The following is a 22,490-nucleotide window of genomic DNA, read 5'->3' as shown; positions in this document are numbered from 1 at the left end:
AGCACTCCTCCCATTCTCTAGTTGTTACGTTCTTTCTACCCCCTTATTGTAATTTAAAAAAAAAATAACATTTGGGCGAGATGTGGTAGTGTACATCTGTAATCTCAGATCTCAGGAGGCTGAGGCTGGAGGCTCATCACAAGTTTGAGGTCACCTTGGGAAATACAATGACCTCAAAAGTAGCTGTGGCAAGACCTTATGGCAACCAACAAGCCAACCAACCAAATAATCCAACAAATGAAACAAAAAAGATATAACAAAATTAATGAGTTGTGTGACACTATTTCTGGGAAGATGTGAGCAAATATATACTTACGCCAGACAGAGAACCATCAACGGACCAGAGTAATGGTATTACCAGTGTCCAATCTGGTGAAACACTGAGCTGATTAACGTCACTTATATGAGCATGGGTGAGGGGTGACTTACAGGAGCAGAAATGACTCAAAGATAGCTAGATCACTGAAAGTTCATCCCAATATGTGCTACAACTCACAAGAGCCACAACCCTGGAGTTCTCTTCATGACTTGTAGGCAGCATGACAGATTGGAGAGTCTCCTCTCCTCAACAGTCCTTATTATTCATATAACCTTGGAGAGTCAAGACCTCGTGAATATGGCATGCTTCTGGGATTTCCTGAGACTTGTGAGTTGTATACTTCCTGAATCTTAAGGAGGCACCTTTAGACTCTTCCTGAACTTTGGAACTTCCTGAATATTAAAGAGTTTCTATTTAGGAAGTTCATGAAGAATATTGGATTCTTATTATTTTGTTTTTTGTTATTCATTGTCCTTCTTTTGGGAATATTTTTGGGGTTGTTACCATATTAATATAATTTTCATCAAATAAGCCAGGAGTACTTTTTTCCTCTTTTTAAAATTTATTAGAAGAGATTGTGCAGAATTGGTGTTATTTACAAATGAGGGTAAAAATGCATAAAAGGAAAAAAAGTGTGTGTTTGGCAAAGTTTGCCAAGGAAGCTGTCTGGGGCCCAAGATTTGTTCATTTATTTTTCTAAAATATTCTTTCTTTCTTTCTCTCTCTCTCTCTCTCTCTCTCTCTCTCTCTCTCTCTCTCTCTCTCTTTCTCTTCTCTTTCTCTCCCTCCCTCTCTCCCTCCCTCCCTTCTTCCCTACCTCTCCCTCTCTTTCTATCTGTCTATTATCTCTGTCTATTTGTATGTATGTATCATGTGTGTGGTGTGTATGTATGTGTGCATACATATGTTGTGGGGGGACATATGTGTAGAAGTCAGAGGACAACTTTCTCCTTCTACCATGTGAATTTCAGGGATTGAACTCAGGTCAGCACACATGGCAAGCATCTTTACCCACTGAACCAGGATTTATTTCTAGTTCTCAAATTTTTTTTTTCAATTATAAGGGCAGTTTTGTTTTGCTTGGTTTTGGTTTTTAAGGCAAGGTCTCACTTTGTAGTCCTGGGTGTCCTAGAATTCACTATGTAGACCAGACTGCCCAGTAGCCTTGAACTCACAGAGATCTGCCTACAATTTCTTTAATAGGACTTTTGAGGGTGAGCCTTTCCTCTTTGGCAGGTTTTGTGTTGTATAGCAATCAGTCCATTGCCTCTGTTCCTTTGTTTTGTTTTTCTTGCCTGGTGTGTATATGTTATTATAATGTATCTGTATCGAAATTTTCTTCAGATGATATTACAGATTATGTTTTCAAGCATGGAATTCTCTCTCTCTCTCTCTCTCTCTCTCTCTCTCTCTCTCTCTCTCTGTGTGTGTGTGTGTGTATCTGCACATGTGTTTGCCTGTACCCTTGGAGGTCAGTGGACAATCTCTGGTGTCATTCCTCAGGTGCTGCCCACCTTGTTTTTAGAGACCGTGTCTCTCGTTGGTATCCTCTAGGCTGGCTGGCTAGGGATTTCCATGAGTCCGCCTGTTTCTGCATCCCTTCTGCTAGGATTCCAAGCACATGCCATCAAACATATCTTTTTGTTGTTCTTTTGTTTGCTGAGACAGGGTCTCGTGTATATATAACCCTTGCTGACCTGCAACTTGCTTGCTATGTAGACCAGGTTGAATTTGAACTCCCAATCATTCACTCTGCCCCTCAAGTGCTGGGATTAAAAGAATATTATCAGTAGCCCTGGACAGCGTGAGTATTTTACTATATGTTAGGGTTCTTATGCTTGCATGGGCCATCATCCCAGTGCCCAAACGAGTATCTTTTTAATGAGATAATAGCACTGACCATTTCCAATGTTGTAAGTTCTCTTTTGATACCAGTTACTCTCTTTCTGAAGAACATTCCTTTAAAACATTTCTTTAGCAGCAACCCCACCGGTAATGAATTCCTCTGCCTTTTTTTTTTTTTTTTTTTTTTTTAAAATGGCTTTATTTCACCTTTTTGTTTTCACTGGATATAGAATTCTGTTGGCATTTAAAAAATGCTTTTCCATTTTCATCTGTCTTCTATGCTTTATGGAGAGAAATGTACAATATTTTAAATCATTCTTTCCATGTTGGAAATGCATCCTTTCTCCCTGTAGGCTATCCAGACTCTTCTCAACTTTGTTTTTCAACAATTTGATTATGATGTACCTGAAAATGCCTGCCTATCTTCCCTCTTTCATCGTTGTTGTTGTTATTATTATACATGTGTGTATATGTGTGTGTGCAGGTGCACAGATACGGAACCCAGAGAACAATGTAGGAAGTGGTTCTCTCCTTCTACTCTGCCAACCCAGGGCCTCTCCTTTTCTTTGCACCACTCTGAGGTCTTTGGACCAAGGTGCTCATGGCTTTCCTGAGTGATTCTCCTGGCCATGCCTCCATTCTCACGGTAGGAATGTCGGGGTTAGAGATATGCGCCATTGCTTTGGGCTGTCTCCGGGATTCTATGCCCGAGACCCAATGTCAGATTTTCACAATAAGTGTTTCTGCTTGTTGAACCATCTCTCTGCCTCCCCTCGTTCCCTCCCTACTTCCCTTCTTTTTGTCTCCTCCATCCCTCCTCTTTTCTCTCCTCCCCCCCCCCCCCCCTGCTTCCTTTCCCTTCCTTAGACAAGGTCTATGTAACCCAGGTCCCTTAGTGAGGGCTTGGCTGCCAGGATGGCAATACTTAAGAGCTAGATTGTAATAGGATAACATTCATTGGTTTCATGAGACCCTGTATAAAGCAGAAGGGATGAGAGGGAAATGGTGTGATGAGAAGAGAGGGGAGGGGAGGAAGACAAAAAAGGAAGAAGGAAGGAAAGAAAAAACGTGATGAATAAATGTCCAGGCCATTAATACAGCACACTTTTGGGGGCATTCTGGTTGTTTCTTTGTCAACTTGACACAAGCTAGGATGATCAGGGAGATAGGAGCCTCAGTTGAGAAAAACATGCCTCCATAAGTCCAGCTGTAAGGCATTTTCTCAATTAGTGATCAGTGGGGGAGGGTCCCGCCCATTGTGGGTGGTGCCATCCCTGGGCTGGTGGTCCTGGGTTCTATAGGCTGAGCAAACCATGGGGAGCAAGCTAGTAAGCAACACCTCTCTATGATCTCTGCATCACTTCCATCTCCAGGTTCCTGCCCTGTTTGAGTTCCTGTCCAGACTTTCTTCAGTGAACAGTATATATATATATATATATAGAGAGAGAGAGAGAGAGAGAGAGACAGACAGATAGAGAGAGAGACAGAGACAGAGAGACAGAGAGATATCACAGATTCCCTCATATTCCAAAGAGTGCTTTGTTTATTTCCTGTGTAAAGATTTTTTTTTTATAAAGGTGGTGTGTGTATGTGTTGTATAAACATGTGAGTGCAGGTGCCCATAGAGATGAAAAAAGAGCATCAGAGCTGGAGTTACACTGCTTGTGAGCTGTCTAGCGTGGGTGCTGGGAACTGAACTTGGGCCCTCTTAACCAGCTCTTCAGCCCCTAAAGGCTTTCAAGAGACTGTTGAAAAGAAACGTATATATCTAGCTCTTCCTAAAAGGGTTTCTTTGAGCTGCCTAATCCACTTCACCTTTATTGGCTGAGAAATACATTTAAAATTAGATATTCAAGTTCCAGGAAGTGTGACACGCAAGTTTAAGTCCAAATTTAAAAGCTCAAATATTTAGTTTGGATGGGACTCCGACTTGTGCTGACAGGCAGGTCTGGGAGCTTCTTGTCTTCCATCTGTGAGTTCTTCCTGGAGAACAGCAGCTTGATGTACACGGCATAGTTCTCCTCACCCTCCCTGCCCCCAGTGTGAAGAGGCCAGAGCTTAACAACCTTGGGTATCATTCCTCAGGTACTGATCACCTTGTGTTTTTGAGGCAGGGTCTCTCACCCAACCTGGAGTTCTGCAAGTGAGAGCTATGTTGGCTGGCTGTAAGCCTCAAGGATGTGCCTGCCTTCCGTTCTTTGGAGCCATAATTACAACTGTGTGCCACAACACTGGGATTTTTTTTTTTTTTAAACATGGGTTCTAGGGATTGAACTCAGGTCATCAAAGTTGCAAGGCAGGCACTTTACCAAACTAAGCCACCTTTCCAAAATGGCCTAATTTGTTTTTTGTTTTGTTTTGTTTTGTTTTATGTATAATACGGTGTCAGAGTCTCTCCTGGAAGAGTTGTTTTCTCTACCATTCTAATTTCACGGCAAACACTTCTGTGTTTAACCTTCTGTGTGATATAAGTTGGTGCCAAATGGCATCTTCTATACAATTTCAGAAGCTACATTTCTTACAGGTCATCAGGATTCAGCTAAATACCTTCCTGATAAAAAAAAAACGTGACCCGCCTCAGGATTTATTTCAAATGAATGCTGAAGCACAGGGAGGGAGAAATAGCTTGCCGTTCCCTTGCAAATACACTGCATCCCACTTCTGAAAACACAGGACCTACTGAGAAAACTAAGGGTTTCCTCTGAGGTCTGATAGAACTAAAGGGCCAGGTGGACTCAGCACCATGAGACAAGTTCATGTCACACTGGCAAATAAAGCTGGCATGGAAGCTCACTCCTGTTTTCTGAGCTACTCTGGAGAGCAAGGTGGGAGGTTCACAGGTTCGAGGCTAGAGTGCACCATAGGGTGAGTTCAAGGCTATTTTGGGCAACTTAATTTGCTCCTGTGTGGATGTGTGGCTCAGTGGTAGAGAACTTGGCTAGAGTCCTGCAGTGAGGGACAAGTTAGTACAACTTAGTAGTACACTTCTTTCTTCAGAATCCCCCAGTGAGGGGCTGGGGCATGTCTCATGGGCAGCAGCTGCCTAGAATCCCCCAGTAAGGAGCTGAGGACTTGGCTCAGTGGGAGAGCACTTCTATAGTCTCCCAGTGAGATGATAGATGTGTGGATCAGTGGTAGAGCACTTGCCTAGAATCTTCCCAGTGAAGATAAAAGGGTGGTTCAACTGTACAGCCTTGTTTTTTGCGGGGGGAGGGTTGGGGGAAGGGTCTCTTGCCCAGCCTGGAATTCTCCAAGTAAGCTAGGTTGGCTGGGAGTGAGCCCCAAGGATGTGCCTATCTCTCAGGCTTGAAGCCCTAGGTCCAATACTCAATACCTAGTCATTCCTCTCCCCAAACAAGTAATGCATAAAGCAATGTAAAATAAAACAGATAGGAAAATGTTATTTTAGTTTTTAAGTGTATGAACTTAGAGGAAAATGGAAGGCGATACACTAATGTTCATCTCTGGGATTGGGTTGAACTTTTATTTCTTATTTTTGTTCTTTATTCTTTCCTAAACTTCCCACGTCTATAAACAATGCTATGATGAACAGCACAGGGTGGAAATCTTTCAGATTTCTAACCACCTTCTCTTAGGATGGATTCCAGAAAAAGAATTATCAAATCAAAGGAAAAGAACATTACAACAGAGCTTTTGCTATAAACAGAATGGCCATCACAGAGGGCCTGCCAAAGCCCATTCCCGGCAGTGTGAGAAGGCTCAGCCAATGGCACCTTCCATACTTAAAAATAAAATCTTTGCGTCCTGGGTGTATGGGAAAATGTTATTATTGCTTTCATTTGCATTTATTTTCATATTATTGAACTTGGATATTTTCCATGTGTTTCATGTTTATGCTTTTTTTTCCTTTGTGAATTATCTGATCTCATCCTTTATATTAATCTTCTAATGAAGTCCTTTGGCATTGAAAAATGCTATCCCACTGCCAAATTCTCTGCATAATGTTTTGCTGGCTTATTGCTAAATGTTTAATTGAATCTGTTATTATTTAACATGCAGAGTGCATTATAAAGGCTTACTCTTTTGTGCTTTTTTAAAAATGCACCGTTTTTTTTTCTCCTGGTGCTATTGAGGCTTCATATTTGCTAGGCAGGTGCTCTACCACCATGCCACACCTCTAGCCCCTTACTGTGGAATTTTAGGCATGAACTCTACTACTGAACCACACCCCAGCTTTTCACTGAGGTACTCTAAGCAGGTGCTCTACCACTGAGCTATGCCCCCAGCCCCTCACTGGGGGATTCTGGGCAGGCTCTCTACCACTAAGCCACACCCCCAGCCACTCACTAGGGGATTCTAGGCAAGTGCTCTACCACTGAGCCACACCCCAGCCCCTCACTGGGGAATTTTAGGCAGGTGCTCTACCACTGAGCCACGGCCCCAGCCCCTCACTAGGGGATTCTAGGCAGGTGCTCTACCACTGAGCCACACCGCAACCCCTCACTGGGGGATTCTAGGCAGGTGCTCTACCACTGAGCTATGCTCCCAGCCCCTCACTGGGGGATTCTAGGCAGGTGCTCTACCACTGAGTCACACCCCCAGCCCCTCACTGGGGGATTCTAGGCAGGTGCTCTACCACTGAGCTATGCTCCCAGCCCCTAACTGAGGGATTCTAGGCAAGGGCACTAGTCCCAAGCTCTACTTCTAAGCCTCTTTGTACTTTTCTGTTTTCATGTAGGGGGTCTTACTAAATTTAGTTAGTTGCCCTTGAACTTAAAATCTCATAATATTGAGTGGCTTATATTTTTAATATTTTATAATAAAATCTAGTGAAGAGCAAAATTCTTTTTTTCTTCCCAAATTCTTATCTTTCTATTATCACCTGTGAAAGAAGCCTTTTCCCCTGCTCTATTATTTGTTGCATTATCTGTATTTACTGTGGCTTATTTCTGAACCACCTAGTGTTATCTCCCATCCATTCTTACCTGAGAATATTTTTCATTATTCTAATTCTATAATACACTTAAGTACCAGATATAGGTTTCCATCCTTACTTATTTTTAAAGCTTTTCTTGCCCGCTTATTCTTCCAAATGACCTTAAGAATCACGATGAAGTAAGGTGTGCTGATGAACATTTGGCATCCTGCACTTGGGAGGGTGAGGCAGGAGGATTGTGAGTTTCAAGTCGGGAAGTGGTTGTGTGTATGCATGTGCAAGAAGACACAATCTCAGGTGTCCTTTCTCAAGCACAACCCAATGGAAAAAAGTTTAAAAAGCAAAAAAACAAAACAAAAAAACAAACAAACAAAAAAAACCAGTCTTTCACTGGCCTACAAGTTGCCAAGCAGGCTGGGCTGTCTGGTCATTGCAGGGATCCCCCTGCCTCCACTTTCTGGTGCCATAATGCTTGAATTTTCATATGAGCATGGAAATCAGGTCTACGTGCTTTCAGGAGAAACACTTCACCAACTCAGCCATGACCCTCGCTCAGAAAGAAGGACTGGAGGCTTCCCAACAGGGGTAACACCGTGGAGGCCCCTGTCTGGGACAGCCTGTGTGTCTGTGTCATTTTTCCATTATATACCAGACAAGTGATTTGGAGTCCTTGGTTATCTCTCCTCCCAACTTAATTTCCAAAGGATGGCAGCTATGCTTTCACTGTCCCTTGCCGTGTCCCCAGGGTCTAGCACAATGCCTGGTACATAATGGGTTTGTGTTATTTCTTGATTTGAATTAGAAGTTGCAGTTCCCTGCCAATGGATACCAAGTAGACCTTGACTTTGCGAGCACATTGCTGCTGCCCTTGCCTTATCCATTATGGAAGCCAGACCCTTTTTTAAATTTTCTTCCACTCTGTCTCAGTCTCTCTCATTCCCACTAACGAGAGCCCCTGTGTCTAGACATCCTCTTGGTCACAGAGGGTTTTCTTTATCTTTTCTTTCATTCTCTCTCTCTCTCTCTCTCTCTCTCTCTCTCTCTCTCTCTCTCTCTCTCTCTCTCTCTCTCTCTCTCTCTCCTCTCTCTCTCTCAAGTAGGCTAGCCTGGCCTCAAGGTCACTGTGTAGCCAAAGATAGCCCTGAACTCTTAATCCTCCTGCTTCTATCTCCCAGAGTCTTAGGTTTTGGAGAGGGGTCAGGTGTTCAAGAGATGGATTACTGGGGAACAAAGTATTTGCTAGAAAAGCTACTGATGCAGAGGACAGGCAGGCAGAGAGGCAGGAGCATAGTGGGAGCTCTAAGAAGGGGTTAGGCCCCAGCATCAGAGACAGAAAGTATGGTAGGGTCTCTTAAGGGAAGGAGTCAGAATCTATAAAGCAGGTGTGTTCTCACCCTCTCTGAGGATGGGGAAGGTTCTGAAGCAAAAGCCTGTAGCCAGGCTCTTTAATTCTCAGGCAGGAGGAAGAGGAGGGTCTTGGGAGCAGGATGTATAACACCTTTGTAGTAAACTCATTTCCTAGGAAGTCTCTGAGCTGAAGATTCACAGAGAGTGTTTCAGTAGGGTGTGTGGTGACTATGAAAAGAGGGAGGGGTGCTGCAGGTGTTATGACCTCAGTGGGGGCTGGGTCTAACATGTCATTTACTATTATTATTATTATTATTATTATTATTATTATTATTATTATTATTATTATTATTATTATTATTATTGTCGTCGTCTCATATACTACATTCTGACTGCAGTTTTCTCTCTCTTACCTAGCCCCCCCAGTTTCTGCCCCCTCCTTTCACTCAGATTCACACCCCCACCCCACCTCCTCTCAGAAAAGGACAGGCCTCCAGGAACATCAGCATACAGCATAACAAGACCAGGCACACATTCTCACATCATGGCTGGAGGAGAAAAGGGGTCAAAAAGGCAGGCAGAAGGGTCTGAGACAGCCCCTGCACCGACTTTTTGGTCCCACAAGAAAACCAAGCTACACAACCGTAACACAGATGCAGAAGACCTAGGTCAGACCCCTACAGGGTCCCTGATCTCTGCGAGTTCCACTTGAGTCCCAGTCAGTTGATTCTGTGGGCTGTGTTCTTGTGGTGCCCTTGATCTCTCTGGCTCCTCCAATCTTTCCTCCCTCTCCTCCACAGAACTCCTGGGGCTCCATCTAATATTTGGCTGTGGGACTCTGCTCCCATCAGCTGCTGGATGAAGTCCCTCTGATGACAGTTACTTACGTGACATTCTTACACAGAGTGCTGGAATGGCAGGTTTTGCCACCACTCTGGGTTTCCATAGTTTTGGGGGGACAAAAGCAAGAGCTTTATACATATGACACAAGAACTCTCCCCACTGAGCTTTACTCCCACCATCCAAACAGGTAGTTCTTTTTAAAAAAAATTTATTTAATTAATTTATTCAGATTACATCTCAATGGTTATCCCATCACTTGTATCCTCCCATTCCTCCCTCCCTCCCATTTTCCCCTTACTCCCTTCCCCTATGACTGTGACTGAGGGGGACCCTATATGTTCATAGGGTATCAAGTCTCTTCTTGGTAAGTAGTTCTTTTTTAAAAATTTTTATTTAATTAATTTATTCAGATTATCTCTCAATTGTCATCCCATCCCTAGTATCCTCCTGTTCTTCCCTCCCTCCTGCTTTCACCCTGTTCATCTCCTCTATGTCTGTGGCCGAGGGGGACTGTCACCCCCACTATATGGTCATAGGCTGTCATGTCTCATCTTGGTAGCCTGCTCATCCTTTCTCTGAGTGCCACCAGGCCTCCCCACCAAGGGGAAGTGGTCAAATATGGGCCACCAGAGTTTGCAAACAGGTAGTTCTTAAGTCTTCTCCTCAGGCTGTGAGTAAGTGGGGGGGAGGTGCTATTTTTTTTCTTTTTTTTTTTAAATTTGGGTGCTCGATGCGACTCTTCTTCTCTTTGACACTGCACTCAGTGTTATTCCTGCTTTCAGCTGTTAGCATGGAGACCAGGCTTACCATAGGCCGACCATTGGTAAATGTGTTTGTCATGGAGCATTTTTTTTTCTTATCATTTTGGTTTTAGGGTGCTCCAGCTGTTGGGTTGTAGGATGCACAGCTGCTTGGTCAGTAAAAAGAGTGCTAGTGGGGACATAGTACACATGTCTGTAATCCTATTCCTCACAAGGCTGAGGCAGGGGGATTGGGAGTTAGAGGATATCCTGAATGATGTGTTGAGACCTTATCTCAACTGCTTACACACACACACACACACACACACACACACACACACACACACACACAGAGAGAGAGAGAGAGAGAGAGAGAGAGAGAGAGAGAGAGAGAGAGAGAGAGATCCCAACATGCATTGCACCCCATCTGCTTAGAGCATGCCACAGAAGAGGATGAGAACCCATAGTTCCATTCAGACCATTACTTGCTCATCCTGACTTGGGGCCTAGTTCTACATTCTCGCCTTGTTATGGTCTGGGTATGAAATGGCCCCCATTGGCTCCTATGGTTTTTGTTGTTGTCCACCAAACCCCCTCCCCCAGGGTTTCTCTGTGTAGCCTTGGCTGTTCTGGACTCCCTTTGTAGACTAGGCTGGCCTTGAACTCACAGTGATCCACACCGCCTCTGCCTCCCTGAATGCTGGGATTAAAAGTGACTCCTATGTTTCAACACTTGGTTGTTAGGGGACATTTCGGGGCCTTTCAGGGTCAACACCTGGCTGGCGAGCAATCGCAGGGGGGTGTGGGCTTTGGGAGTTACAACCTGGATACAGATCAGATTCTTCCTCTGCCTCCTAGTGTGCCCCAGAGTGACGAAGATGCATTATTAGCTCGGGCTGCCAGAACCAAGTGAGGTCTCAACTGCTATGCCCTTCCCACTGTGACTCATGTATCCCTGCCCCTCCCCCACTTCAACCAAGAGCCAAAATAAAGGCTTTGTCCCTCAAGTAAGATCAAGTTGATGATGAAGATGAACCACCATACCTCCTTTCCCTTTGCAGCTTGTTAGGCTCCTTTCTTCTGAAAGGATTTTCTGAAAACTGTCGCGGATGACCTCTTGGGAGCCTAAGGCATCAAGTACGATGATTTTATGGATCCACCATGGTCCTGTTTCTAGCCTAAGTAGTGGCTTGTACACTGTACTTCTACAGCTTGGGATGTGCGTACTGTGTGCATTTGTCACTCTGGGTGTAGATTTCACAGCTTGGAGTGGCTTCTCAGTCACACGTTTTTACATTCCCTCTATATTTTCGCCTTATTACCCATCAGTGCCCACTGACTTTTTCCAGCCTATTCCCTTGCGTCGTTTTTTTTTTTACAGGGAGTTTATGATTATTTTCCATCTTCCTGGAAAAGTTCAGCTGGCTGCTCTTAATGAGCACCACACAGTCCTGGCCCTCCTGCAGCTTCCCGCCCTAGTTCAAGTTCATTACTGTGGCTCACATAGCAGGAAGAGACCAGAAGACATGGTCCTTTGCAGGCTGCCTCCCTGTACCTTTGGCTAAGTGGATCAAGATCAGTGGAAGCCGCTGAAAGGAGGGCAGTTTGGAAGGAGTGCGCTTCCTTCTCTGTGCATTTACTTTCTTAGTCAAGATTCATAGAAAGCCGTTGCTAAATAAAAGATTTCACAACCGGCCTGTTGAGATAGCTCAGTGGGTAAAGGTACCAACCGCCAAGCCTAATGATCTCAGTTTGATCCCCGGGAGCCACATGGTGAATGTGGAGAACTGACTTCCTGCAAGCTGTCCTCTGACTGCCACACACTCCTGCGTCAAATGTAAGTTTAAGAATATTGCAATTAAGAAGCCTTGGTGGGGCTGGAGAGATGGCTCAGTGGTTAAGAGCCAGGCTGCTCTTCCAGAGGTCCTGAGTTCAAATCCCAGAAACCACTTGGTGGCTCACAACCATCTATACTGGGATCTGATGCCCACTTCTGGTGTGCATGAAGACAGTGTGCTCATATACATAAAATAAATATTTTTTTAAAAAAGAATCCTTTGAAAAGCAAAATAATCTGGACTTAGATAATTAGTCTCCCATCTATTTGTGTGCCTTAAAAAATAATCTAGATTCCTGGCCCTCTTGTAGATAGAATCTAAATTTTTAAAATAAGGCGTGAAGATAGAAGGGAGACTATTTGGGAAAAGAAAGTGGACCAGCAAACGGGGGGTGGGGGCAGGATGGAAGAGAGTCATGTTACATGTGTCTAAAATGTCTCATGGTTACCCAACTATGTTGTATAATGTACGCTAATAGATAATGTCCTCAAAAATCCTTCTGTATCTTGGAAAGCTGGCTCAGTTGGGAAACCGCTTACCAGGAGGACCTGAGTTCGTATCCTTAGCACCAGTGCAAAAGCAAGAGGTGATGGCTATCTCTGTAATCTCCCCACTGGGGAGGTGGAGACAAGAGGATCCCAGGCATTTCTAGCAGGACTGGTGAACGCCAGGTGTAGTGAGGGATCCTGTTTCAGACAAACAAAGTGGACAACCACCAAGGTCAACCTGAAAGGGTACAGCCAATCTTTCTGCAGTTCACAAAAGCTGACTGGTCTAGATATTGTTCCACGCTTTTCTTTGGGGACATTCAATAATGGCTGTTTGTGGTAAGCCTGCCCTGTTTAGATTTCTTTGGGTGGGAGGAGGGTGAGGTGGGAGAAACTTAAGCTGGGTTGTGTGCGAGCACCCTGAATCCTTTGGGAACTGGCCATCTGTGAAGATGACCCAGGATGCTCACTGCAGGCACAGTGGCAATCTGGGGAACATGTGGCTTTTAGACAGTGGCCATTTACATTAAAATTCCCAAAGGTCATCTTTCTCAATTTCCCATTAAATCCTTTCCTTGGGGGCTATGAGAGGAAAACACGTTATAACTCTCAGACATTGGAGAGAAATATGAACCTTATCAAGCCTGTGTGCTCGAGTCTCTGATGCAGAAGGGCGTGGTCTATTGTCAGGTTAATATTGGGGTTTCCCAGTTGAGCCCTTACTCTGCCATGTGCTTAATTTCTGGCACTTTCCCACTCACTGCTTTTAACCCCTTCTTGCCTAACTTTTACCATGGGTAAGATGTGAATTGGGGGAATTCTTCATAGTGTTGGAGTTGAAATAAATTAAGGTAGTACTCACATACCTGGCGTCTAGAAAATGTCAGACAATTATCTATTGTTTCTTCTTATTACTCTTTTAAACAATTAAGTAAAACCTCTAGGGGTAAGAGCTGTTTATTCATATCAAAAATTTACTTTATTTTTCAATTACGTGTATTTGTGTATTTCACCTGTGAATGCAGATGTTCTCAGAGTCCAGCAGAGGGCATCAAACCGCCCCTATCCCCCTGGAGCTGGAGTGACAGGTGTTTTTGAGCCACCTGATTTAGGTGCTACTAGTTGAATTCAAGTCTTCTGGAAAACAGCAAGAGTTCTTAACCATTGAGCCATCTTCCCAACCCTTGAGACAGTCATTTACATTAGTGTGTGTGTGCCTTGTGTGTGTGTGTGTGTGTGTGTGTGTGTGTTCTTGTGTGTCTGAGAGTACAAGGGTGTGTTGTTGCACATTTACTTCTCTGTTCATTCATATGGAGTTCCAAGGCTGATGTTTTAAGTGATGTTTAATCACTTCTCACCTTATCTATTGAGGCAAGCCAGGGGGTCTCAACCAAACCCAGAACTCATCCAATATGGCTAGTCTTGCTAGCCGGCTTGCTCTGGGGAATCACCTGTTTTCAACTTCCCAGGCTAGAATTGTAGGCAGGCTGCCATGCTTTCTGGGGTCCTCATGCTTGCCAGGCAAGCACTTTAATTGCTAAACTATCTTTCCAGTTCCTCCTCCCAGACCACAGTTTGTAAGTGGTAAATGAGCTGCTTGTTTTCTCCAGGGCCAAGGTAGCTCTTAGAAGCCTCATTCTGCTGGTCAGTTTTTGCTCCCGTGGTGCCTTGGGCCAAAAGCAGATCCTACTTGTGAGCACTACCTGGTGCTGTAACAAGTGGGACCAGGATTCCTGAGGATCCTTGAGATGCGAAATGCTTTGCCTCCTCTGGAGGAGCTTCTGCAAGGGGTAAAGAAAGAAATAGGTAGATTTAAAACAAACAAACAAACAAACAAACAAACGTAGTTTTGCTTTCCCCGGGCTGAGAAGCATGGACAAGCTCCCTTGCTAGTCTTCCATGTGGGAGAGCATGATGAGGAAGAGTGTGAGTGTCCAGCTTGTTGGACACATCTTAGTTAGGACTCATGAGGTCTGCATACAAGTGGACCTGTGTCCTTGAGCTTAAGCTCAAAGACTTTATGGCTGTCAGAGCTCGTCATGGGTGTGGGTCTGGAGGGTGACCATGAGCTGCGTCTATGGTACACATTTTGGGAATATAGGAATCCAGTGTCCTTAATCCTTCTCTTCTGCCCTCTTTTCCCATCCTTCTTGATCTTCCTTCTCCTCACCTCCCTCCTTTTCCTTTTTTCCCCTACTCTTCCCTTCTCAACACCTCCTTTCTCCTCCTCCTTCCTCTCTTTCTCCTCTTCCTTTTCCTTTGTCTTTCCTCCTTTCTTCCTCCTTTTCCTGCTCCCTCTTCTTTAACTGCCCGTTCTTCCTTTTCCCCCTTTCCTCTTCTTTCTTCTCTTCCTGTTTTGATAGTACTTCCTATTTATACCCAGGAACAAATATGCCAGCAATGCATCAGAAGGCATCCTTTCTGCGCCTCTGCCAGCATCCCACTGGGGAGTCTTTTTTTTTTTTTTTTTTTTTTTTAATTTAGAAGCCCTTGCTAATCTGAACTGCAAATGGGAATTCCTTGTCTGTATGCACATCCTTAACATGGCAGCAAGGGTGAAGCTCCAGCTCCCTTTATCTTGTCAAATGGTAAGAGATAAATTGATTTCCACTAAGCAGTTCATTGACTGCCCCACCCCATTTGGTGAATTAATCTTCCCTTTCCTACCAGCTCGCCACACCTCCCCGATCCTCCCAGCAGTTTCATCTGTGAGGAAGTGTGTTCCTGGACAATCTATACTGAGTTATTGACAACTTGATCATCACATCTACTTGGCCTTTGCTCATGGGTTTTGAATGAGTGCTCCTTGGAAGCATGGACATTCCGAGAGTAGATTAACATCTAGGTCTGCATTTTGGCACAGTATTGTGTGTATGTTCACTGGCTTGAGCTAAGGTAAGGATGTGGAAAGCTATTGGTAGTGGTGCCAGTTTAAACAATTCTAAGGGTTCCTAATGTCATGATTGATGACTTGCTGAGGGTCACTCAATGACCCAAGAGTTCACTTTGGTAGAACCTTTTCATTAGCATCAGCTCTAGCATGAAAAAATAAAAACAAACCAAACCCCAAGTAATGTTTAACTGAACAACGGAAAAACAATCAGGAGATATGACTTATTCATTCTACAAGCACATATTGAGTACCTGTTCTGGCAATCAATATACGTAGATGTCTCAAGCCTTCTTGGGTGACTTTTCTTAGTGACACATGAACAGATGTCTAGTCATCCCAAACAGAGCACAGATGACAAACCAAAGAAATGACTCGACTATAGCCTACTTTTGTGAACCAGTGAGTGTATTGGGATTGTTTACAGGAGTATAGGTGACTCACAGGCAGCTGTATCACCAAAAGTCTGCCCCAGCCTGGGTGATAACTCTTTAAAGCTTCTTCCCTGTACTTGGTTAATAGGTTGGAAACATGCTTCCCCCCAACACACACACACACACATCGTAACCACTTACATAACATCAAGAGGGGCTTTTTGAGTCCTGTAAGTTCTAGGGGCTTTCTGTGCCTTGTATGTTTTATTGACTTCTCCTAGTCCAGGAGGGAATGTTTCATTTCATAGGAAATAGTTACACAACTGATTTGGTCTGACTTTACATAGTTATGTGCAGCATGATTAGGGAACAAGATGGTAAGTTCTGTAATAGACAGACACACATGAACGTAATAGGAGACTATGCGGTGACTTTTCCTGGGGAGATGTGTTCACATCAGATAGGCACCAATAACATAGGAAAGAAATGATTTTTACCAAACTTCAGCTTGTTGGACCAATGAGTTTACCGGGGTTACTTACAGATGTACTGGTAAAGGATTATATAGAGTGTCATAGGTCACTTGGTGGCCGATGTGATAATGAAAAGCCCACTGAGGAGGAGCCTTGTAAATCTTGTGAGTTTCCTGGCATTCCTGAGCATTGTGAGTTTCCCCAGCTTCCTGGGCCTTGTGAGTTTCATGAACTTCCTGAGTCTTGTGAGTTTCCTGAGCTTCTTGGGTCTTGTCAACACCGTCTTCCTTCTAATGGAGAATGTTTCAATTCTGAGAAAATAGCTACCTAAGTACTGACAAGAAAGAAAAGTTGGCATAGTTGTCCTAGTGAGACAAGGTATGGCCAGGAAGGAATAAAACAATAACTGAACATTTTAGCTCTTCCTACAGAACAAGGTTGTGTTCACCAGATTGACCGTGTGTAAAGACATCCCCCAGAGGATACAGCAACAGGTACATAGCCCCGGAGCTATGAAAATAACACATTGCCTTTTATGCATGTGTGGTGATAAGGGTACAAGAGAAATAAGCAGACTTGGAGATTAGTTTGGGGTCACAATATCACTGAAGGTTGTAGAGTGGGATCATATTTGCTTTGGCGGGGGGTGCGCGGGGGAAGTCATCTCAGACTATATGGAAGATAGTATGGAGGCAGCAGTGCAATCTCCAAACACAAGTGTTGAGTCTTGGAAGTGTTGTTCCACCAAGCTTGCTAGGAAGGTAATTATCTACTGGAGGAATGCTAGAACTTCAGCCAGTTTATAAGGGGTTAAACCCTTTAGATGTAACAACTGTGCTTCTGTGTGAGTGCATGGATAAAGTTATGACTTCTGTCACATGTGGGCAGACAGTTTGAGGTATAGAAGAGAAGCAGGAGGTGGATGTGGTCACGCTAAGTAGGAGGTGCTGGGTGGGCTTTTAGATAGAGTAGTCCATGGATTGCCTAGTGATCAGGGGATTAGGGGAAAGGCACTGAGAAATGTCTCATCAGGGACTTAACTCATGCTGTGAACATCAAAGAGTGTCCTTGTGCACGCTTAGTGTATGACTGTGCGTGTGTGTGTGCGTGCGCGCGCGCGCACGTGCAAGTGCATGTATGTGTCTGCGTGTGTGTGTGTGCATGCATGTGCACATGTGGTTTAGGGACAAGAGGAAATGATATAGTCGGGACTTGTGGTAGGGCTGGCAATGTAGCTCAGTCAGTAGAGTTCTTATGTAGCATGCACAGAGCCCTGTGCCCATCCTCAGCACAGAATACACAGAGCATGGTGGCACATTCCTGTGGTCCCAGCACTTGGGGAATGGAGGTGGGAAGATCAGAAGTTAATGTCATCCTCAGCTCCACTGCAAGTCGGAGGCTGGCCTGAGCTACACGAGACAACCAACAGCAATAAAAGCCTTACAGGCCGTTTTGAAAAAGAGCAGAAGTGTATATAACATTATGTGTGCTACTCACTTCTACTTTCTTGTGATACTTTAGTGTTTTAAAACAAAATGGACCTCGGTAGTGAAGGCCTGTCATTTCGGGTTTTTTTCATGAGGCTAAGGCAAGAGGATTGCAAATTAAAGGCCATCAGAAACTACAAAGTGAGATCAAAGCCAGCCTGGGCAATTTAGTGAGACCCTCTCTCCAAACAAAAAGTAAAAAAGAGGGCTAGGAAGGCTGGTCAACGTTAGAACGCTTGTATAGACCCCTAGCTGAGGGGCTGGGATTGAGGTGGCTCAGCTGTTATCCTGGTGAGGAGACCTACTTGGCTGTTGCCAGACAGTTGGGGTAGGAGCCCCCGCCCCATCAGAGGTCTAGAGGAGGGGAATAGGCAGAAGAGGGAGGGAGGGTGGGAATGGGAAGATAAGAGGGAGAGGATAACTTTGGAAAGCTATCTGGTGCTTTCTCAGAAAAATGGGAATAGGGCTTCCTCAAGACCCAGCTATCCCACTCCTTGGAATATACCCAGAAAATGCCCTACCACACAACAGGAACATATGCTCAATCATGTTCATAGCTGCTTTATACATAATAGCCAGAACATGGAAACAGCCTGAGTGTCCCTCAGTAGAAGAATGGACTAAGAAACTGTGGTACATTTACACGATGGAATACTACTCAGCTATTAAAAACGAGGAATTCCCGAAATTTGTGGACAAATGGATTGATCTAGAAATTACTATAATGAGTGAGTTCACCCAGAAGCAAAAAGAGACAAATGGTATATACTCACTTATATCAAAACACTAGTCCAAGGGATACGTACCATGAAAAACTTTACTTACCAAGAAAGTGGGTCAGAGGAGAGGACATCCTATTGAGACTTTAGGTGAGAGTAGCATGGAAGAATGGGGAAATAGCAGGACCCACAGGGTCCTGGAAACCTACAAGAAGAACTTTATGACAGGCAGATCTGGGTCCTGGGGTCCTCCTCAAACTAAGGCACCAGCCAAGGAGAATATAGGCATTAAACTTCGAACCCCTACCAAGACCTAGCCAACGAACATGATATTCTCCACTGTTGAGTGGAGAGTGAGATCTGACTCTCACACGAACTCTGGTGCCCCTTTTCTGACCACGTCCCCTGGATGGGGAGGTCTGGTGGCACTCAGAGGAAGGATAGCAAGTTACCAAGAAGAGACTCGATATTCTAAGAGCATATAAAGGGGGAGGAGGTCTCCCTCAATCACAGACATAGGGGAGGGGAGAAGGGGGTGAAGTGGGAGGGAGGGAAGAATGGGAGGAAACAGGGGAAGGGCTAACAATCGAGATGTAATATGAATAAATTAATAAAAAAATGTAAAAAAGGGAGAGGATAACAATCTGAATGTAATATGAATGTATTATAATAAATAAAATATACATTAAAAAAAGAACCCTCTAGTGTGGGGCTGGGGGTGTGGCTCAGAGGTGAGGTACTGACCTGGTGTAATGTAGATTACTGTCCAGGTTTTCTATTGCTGAGTTAAAATATTACAACTAAAAGCAACTTGGGGGGGGGGCTTATTTCATCTTACATGTCCAGATTACAGTTCGTCATGAAAGGTAATCAGGGCAGGAACCTGAAGCTGAAGATAGAGGTAGGCACTAAAGCAGAGGCCATGGACGAGTGCTACATACTGGCTTGTTCCATGATTTGCTCAGCTTGTTTTCTTATACCATCCAGGACCGCCTTCCTAGGGGTGGTACCGGCCACAGTGGGGTAGGCCTTCTCACATCAATCATTAATCAAGAAAATGCCTCACAGGCTTGGCTATTGGCATGTCTTCTGTGGACATTTTTTTCAATTGTTTCCTCTTCCCAAAGAAACTTGATTCAGCTGAAAAACAAAACAAAACAAAACAAAACAAAAACCAAAAAACCAACAACAGCAACAGCAGCAGCAGCAACAACAACAATCTATTCAGGACAAATACCTACCTAAAATCCTCCTATGAGAAGTTGGGGAATGGCTTAGTGGTAGAATGTGTTTCTAGAATTACTCAGTAAGGGGCTTGTATTGTGGCTCAGTGGTAGAGCACCTGCCTAGAATCCCCCAGTGAGGGGCTGGAGTCATGGGTCAGGGGTAGAGAACCTGCCTAGGATGCTTAGGCACCTGGGTTCAATCCTTAGTACAAGGAAACAAAAACCCAAACTCAGTTACATCTCTAGCTCTTTTTATTTGATTTAGGTCATACCAAGGAGAAAAGCGGAGCCATTTACTGCATCAGGGGCTGTTGCTCACATTTATGGTACCTTTTCCACTTATATATCTCTTTTCTCTTTCCAGGAGATGGGCAGGTGGATTTTGATGAATTCATGACAATTCTTGGGCCCAAGCTGGTGTCATCAGAAGGTCGGGATGGTTTTCTTGGAAATACGATAGACAGCATCTTCTGGCAAGTAAGTGAATTTTTTTTTTTTTTTTTTTTTTTTTTTACTTAAGATTAAGTCTGGCTGAATCATGTGTTTTGGGATCAACTGGCTTTGACTGTGAAGCCTTGAGTGTCTGTTCAGACTGCAGTGGACTCTCTTGGACTGGAGTTATAGGCGTGTTCTTTGAATCCAACGTCTCAGATGAAGTCCACACTGTGCTCAGTTAGGGTTTGGGGAAGTGAGCTGTCTCCTTATGTCTTTTCCTTGGAGCCAAGTTTGCATTGGTGGAAGTGGAATCCTTCCATGTCTGATTCATGAAGGGCTTTCTCCTTCAGACCTTGAAAAAGGGACATTGGTGTTGTGTTTGAAATTTTTTACTTTGAGCCAAACTCATAACATTTCTCAGTGTGGGGGTTCATGAGAGACACCTAGGCAGGGTGTCCTTTTGGGGAATAGGTTTACATGGAGATTTATTAATGACATAGGCAAACAGGCATGAGAGGGCCTCTGAAGAGAATTCAGTCCCGTGAGACAGAGTGAAGGTTCCCTCTAAGAACAGTGGTTCTCAACCTTCCTATTGCTGTGACCCTTTAATACAGCTGTAGTAATCCCCCAACCATGAAATTCTTTTCATTGCTAGTTCATACGTAATTTTGCTACTGTTGTAAATCATAATGTAAGTATCTGATATGCAGGATAGCTACTATATGACACCCCCCCCCCCCCGCCAAGGGGTTGCAACCCTCAGGTTAAGAACTGCTGTCTTAGAGGTTTTAGGGTAAAGAGGTGATGGTCCAATGCCGTGTAGATGCTGAGGCCTCTGTAGTATACGTGTCCAGTCAGATTATGTCTGTCATGTCAGTGGCAGGAGTTGGTCCCCTTAGTTAATGTGTTGTCTGTCATATGGGGGTATGGTTACTAGTTCCTGGTTGCTTAGGGTGCTTAATGAAATTCCTCTGGGAAAGTGAAGATTACAGATTCACAGTTCACAGGCCATCACAGCATGGTGGCTTTCATTTCTACTACAGCAGTTTGAGATGAGAGAGGAGAGGAGAGAAAGGGTAGAAGGAGAGAGGAGAGAGGGAGAGGAGAGAGGGAGAGGAGAGAGAAAGAAGTCCAAAAAGATTGTCGTTCCCCTTCCCTCCCCCCTTCCCCCCTCTCTTTCTCTCTCTCTCCCCTCTCTCTCCTCTCTCTGTAGACACACAGGTGAGCTTGGTCTAAGCAGCTTCTAGCCCAAACCTGACAATCTCAAGAGATTTCCCCATGGACAGGTACATGGTAGCTTGTGTTGGACGCTGTCACTACTGCTGCATTTCCTGTGACTCGATAGTCTTATCTAAAGACCTGCATCCGATGCCATCAATTTACAGCCAGTCCTGTCTTGTAAATTCTTGTTGGAGATGACTGATGTCTACATGTTAATTACGAGAGTGCCACTAAATCATTTTACATCCCTTCTCAATTTTAAAATGCGACTATTATTTCATGGTTACGGAATTGGGGGATGGGCTATTAATCTTTGTTTTAAAAAGATGAGCCAGATAAGTTCTTGAGTTCAGTTGAATTGAATTTCCTTTTACGTGTCTAAAATACTATTGATGCTGGGCAGGGTGGTACATACCGTGGTTTTTGTACTTAGGAGACTGAAGCAGGGGGGTTACAACAAGTTTAAATCCAGCCTGGGCTACAAAGTTTGCAGGCTGAGACCCTGCCTCACAAAATCAAAAACCAAACCAAATAATAGCAACCAAAAACAAATTAAAAAAAAAATGAAAACTAGAAAAAATAAATAAAAAATACAGACACCATCAAAGCACAGTATTTATTTGATTTCTTAAAATAGTTTTCCCCCCGGTAAGTACATTTTCTTAAGATAGATAGGCATATGGTTAACAGTTCTTTTCCTCATCTCACATATAGCTAATGAGCATATAGAATACCTTTCATTTGGCTGTGACAAAAATAGATGCCAGAAACAATTTAGAGGAAGAATGATTCATTTTGGCTCACTGTTTCAGAGGACTCAGATGGTCACTTGGCTCGGTGTGTTTGGGCAGGACACCACAGCAGTGGGAGCACACAGTGCAAAGGAGATGCTCACTCGGTTTACAGTGGAAAGGAAGCAGAGAGGAATCCAGAAAGGGGTCAGGCATCATATCCCCTAAGGATGTTCCTCTAGTGACTTACCATCTCAAGATCCCAGAATACCCTAAAATAGAGCCATCAAAGAATTTAAGCCAAAGCCCTGTGGGAGATTATTTCACCCTTGAACCATAATGCCATTCTTCAGCCCTTCCAAGTTTGAGTCTGAATGGACAAATTGTTCCCACCCTGTGCACTTTACCTTCCGTTCCCATGAATTCTTTCTACCCTGTTGTAGTCGTGTATTTTATTTATTTTTACCTATTTTATTGAGGTTCTTATACCTCTACCCAACCCTTATCCACCCTAATCCCTTCCAAACACCAACACAAGGTAGGAGAGAAAGTTAGAGAGGAAAGGGGCAGAGTGTGTCTCTTTATACTACTTCCTGCTGTTTAAGGACATAGTTCCT

At 44.1% G+C, this 22,490-nt stretch overlaps 1 protein-coding gene across 3 annotated transcripts in view; it reads left to right on the top strand.

Annotated features, from left to right (window-relative positions):
- The window catches only part of Caln1 (calneuron 1), a 443,920-nt gene that overhangs the window by 249,684 nt on the left and 171,746 nt on the right, over window positions 1–22,490 (top strand). For all 3 annotated transcript variants that reach the window (XM_051161377.1, XM_051161376.1, XM_051161378.1), the window contains one exon: window positions 19,851–19,963. In XM_051161377.1, coding sequence (XP_051017334.1) covers window positions 19,851–19,963 — 113 coding nt within the window. The remainder of the gene's footprint in view (window positions 1–19,850; window positions 19,964–22,490) is intronic.

The sequence above is a fragment of the Acomys russatus genome, chromosome 19 (genome assembly GCF_903995435.1).
Source record: "Acomys russatus chromosome 19, mAcoRus1.1, whole genome shotgun sequence".
Lineage (NCBI taxonomy): Eukaryota > Metazoa > Chordata > Mammalia > Rodentia > Muridae > Acomys > Acomys russatus.
Note: the sequence above shows the minus strand (reverse complement) of the source record. Positions and strands in the feature narration are given on the sequence as shown.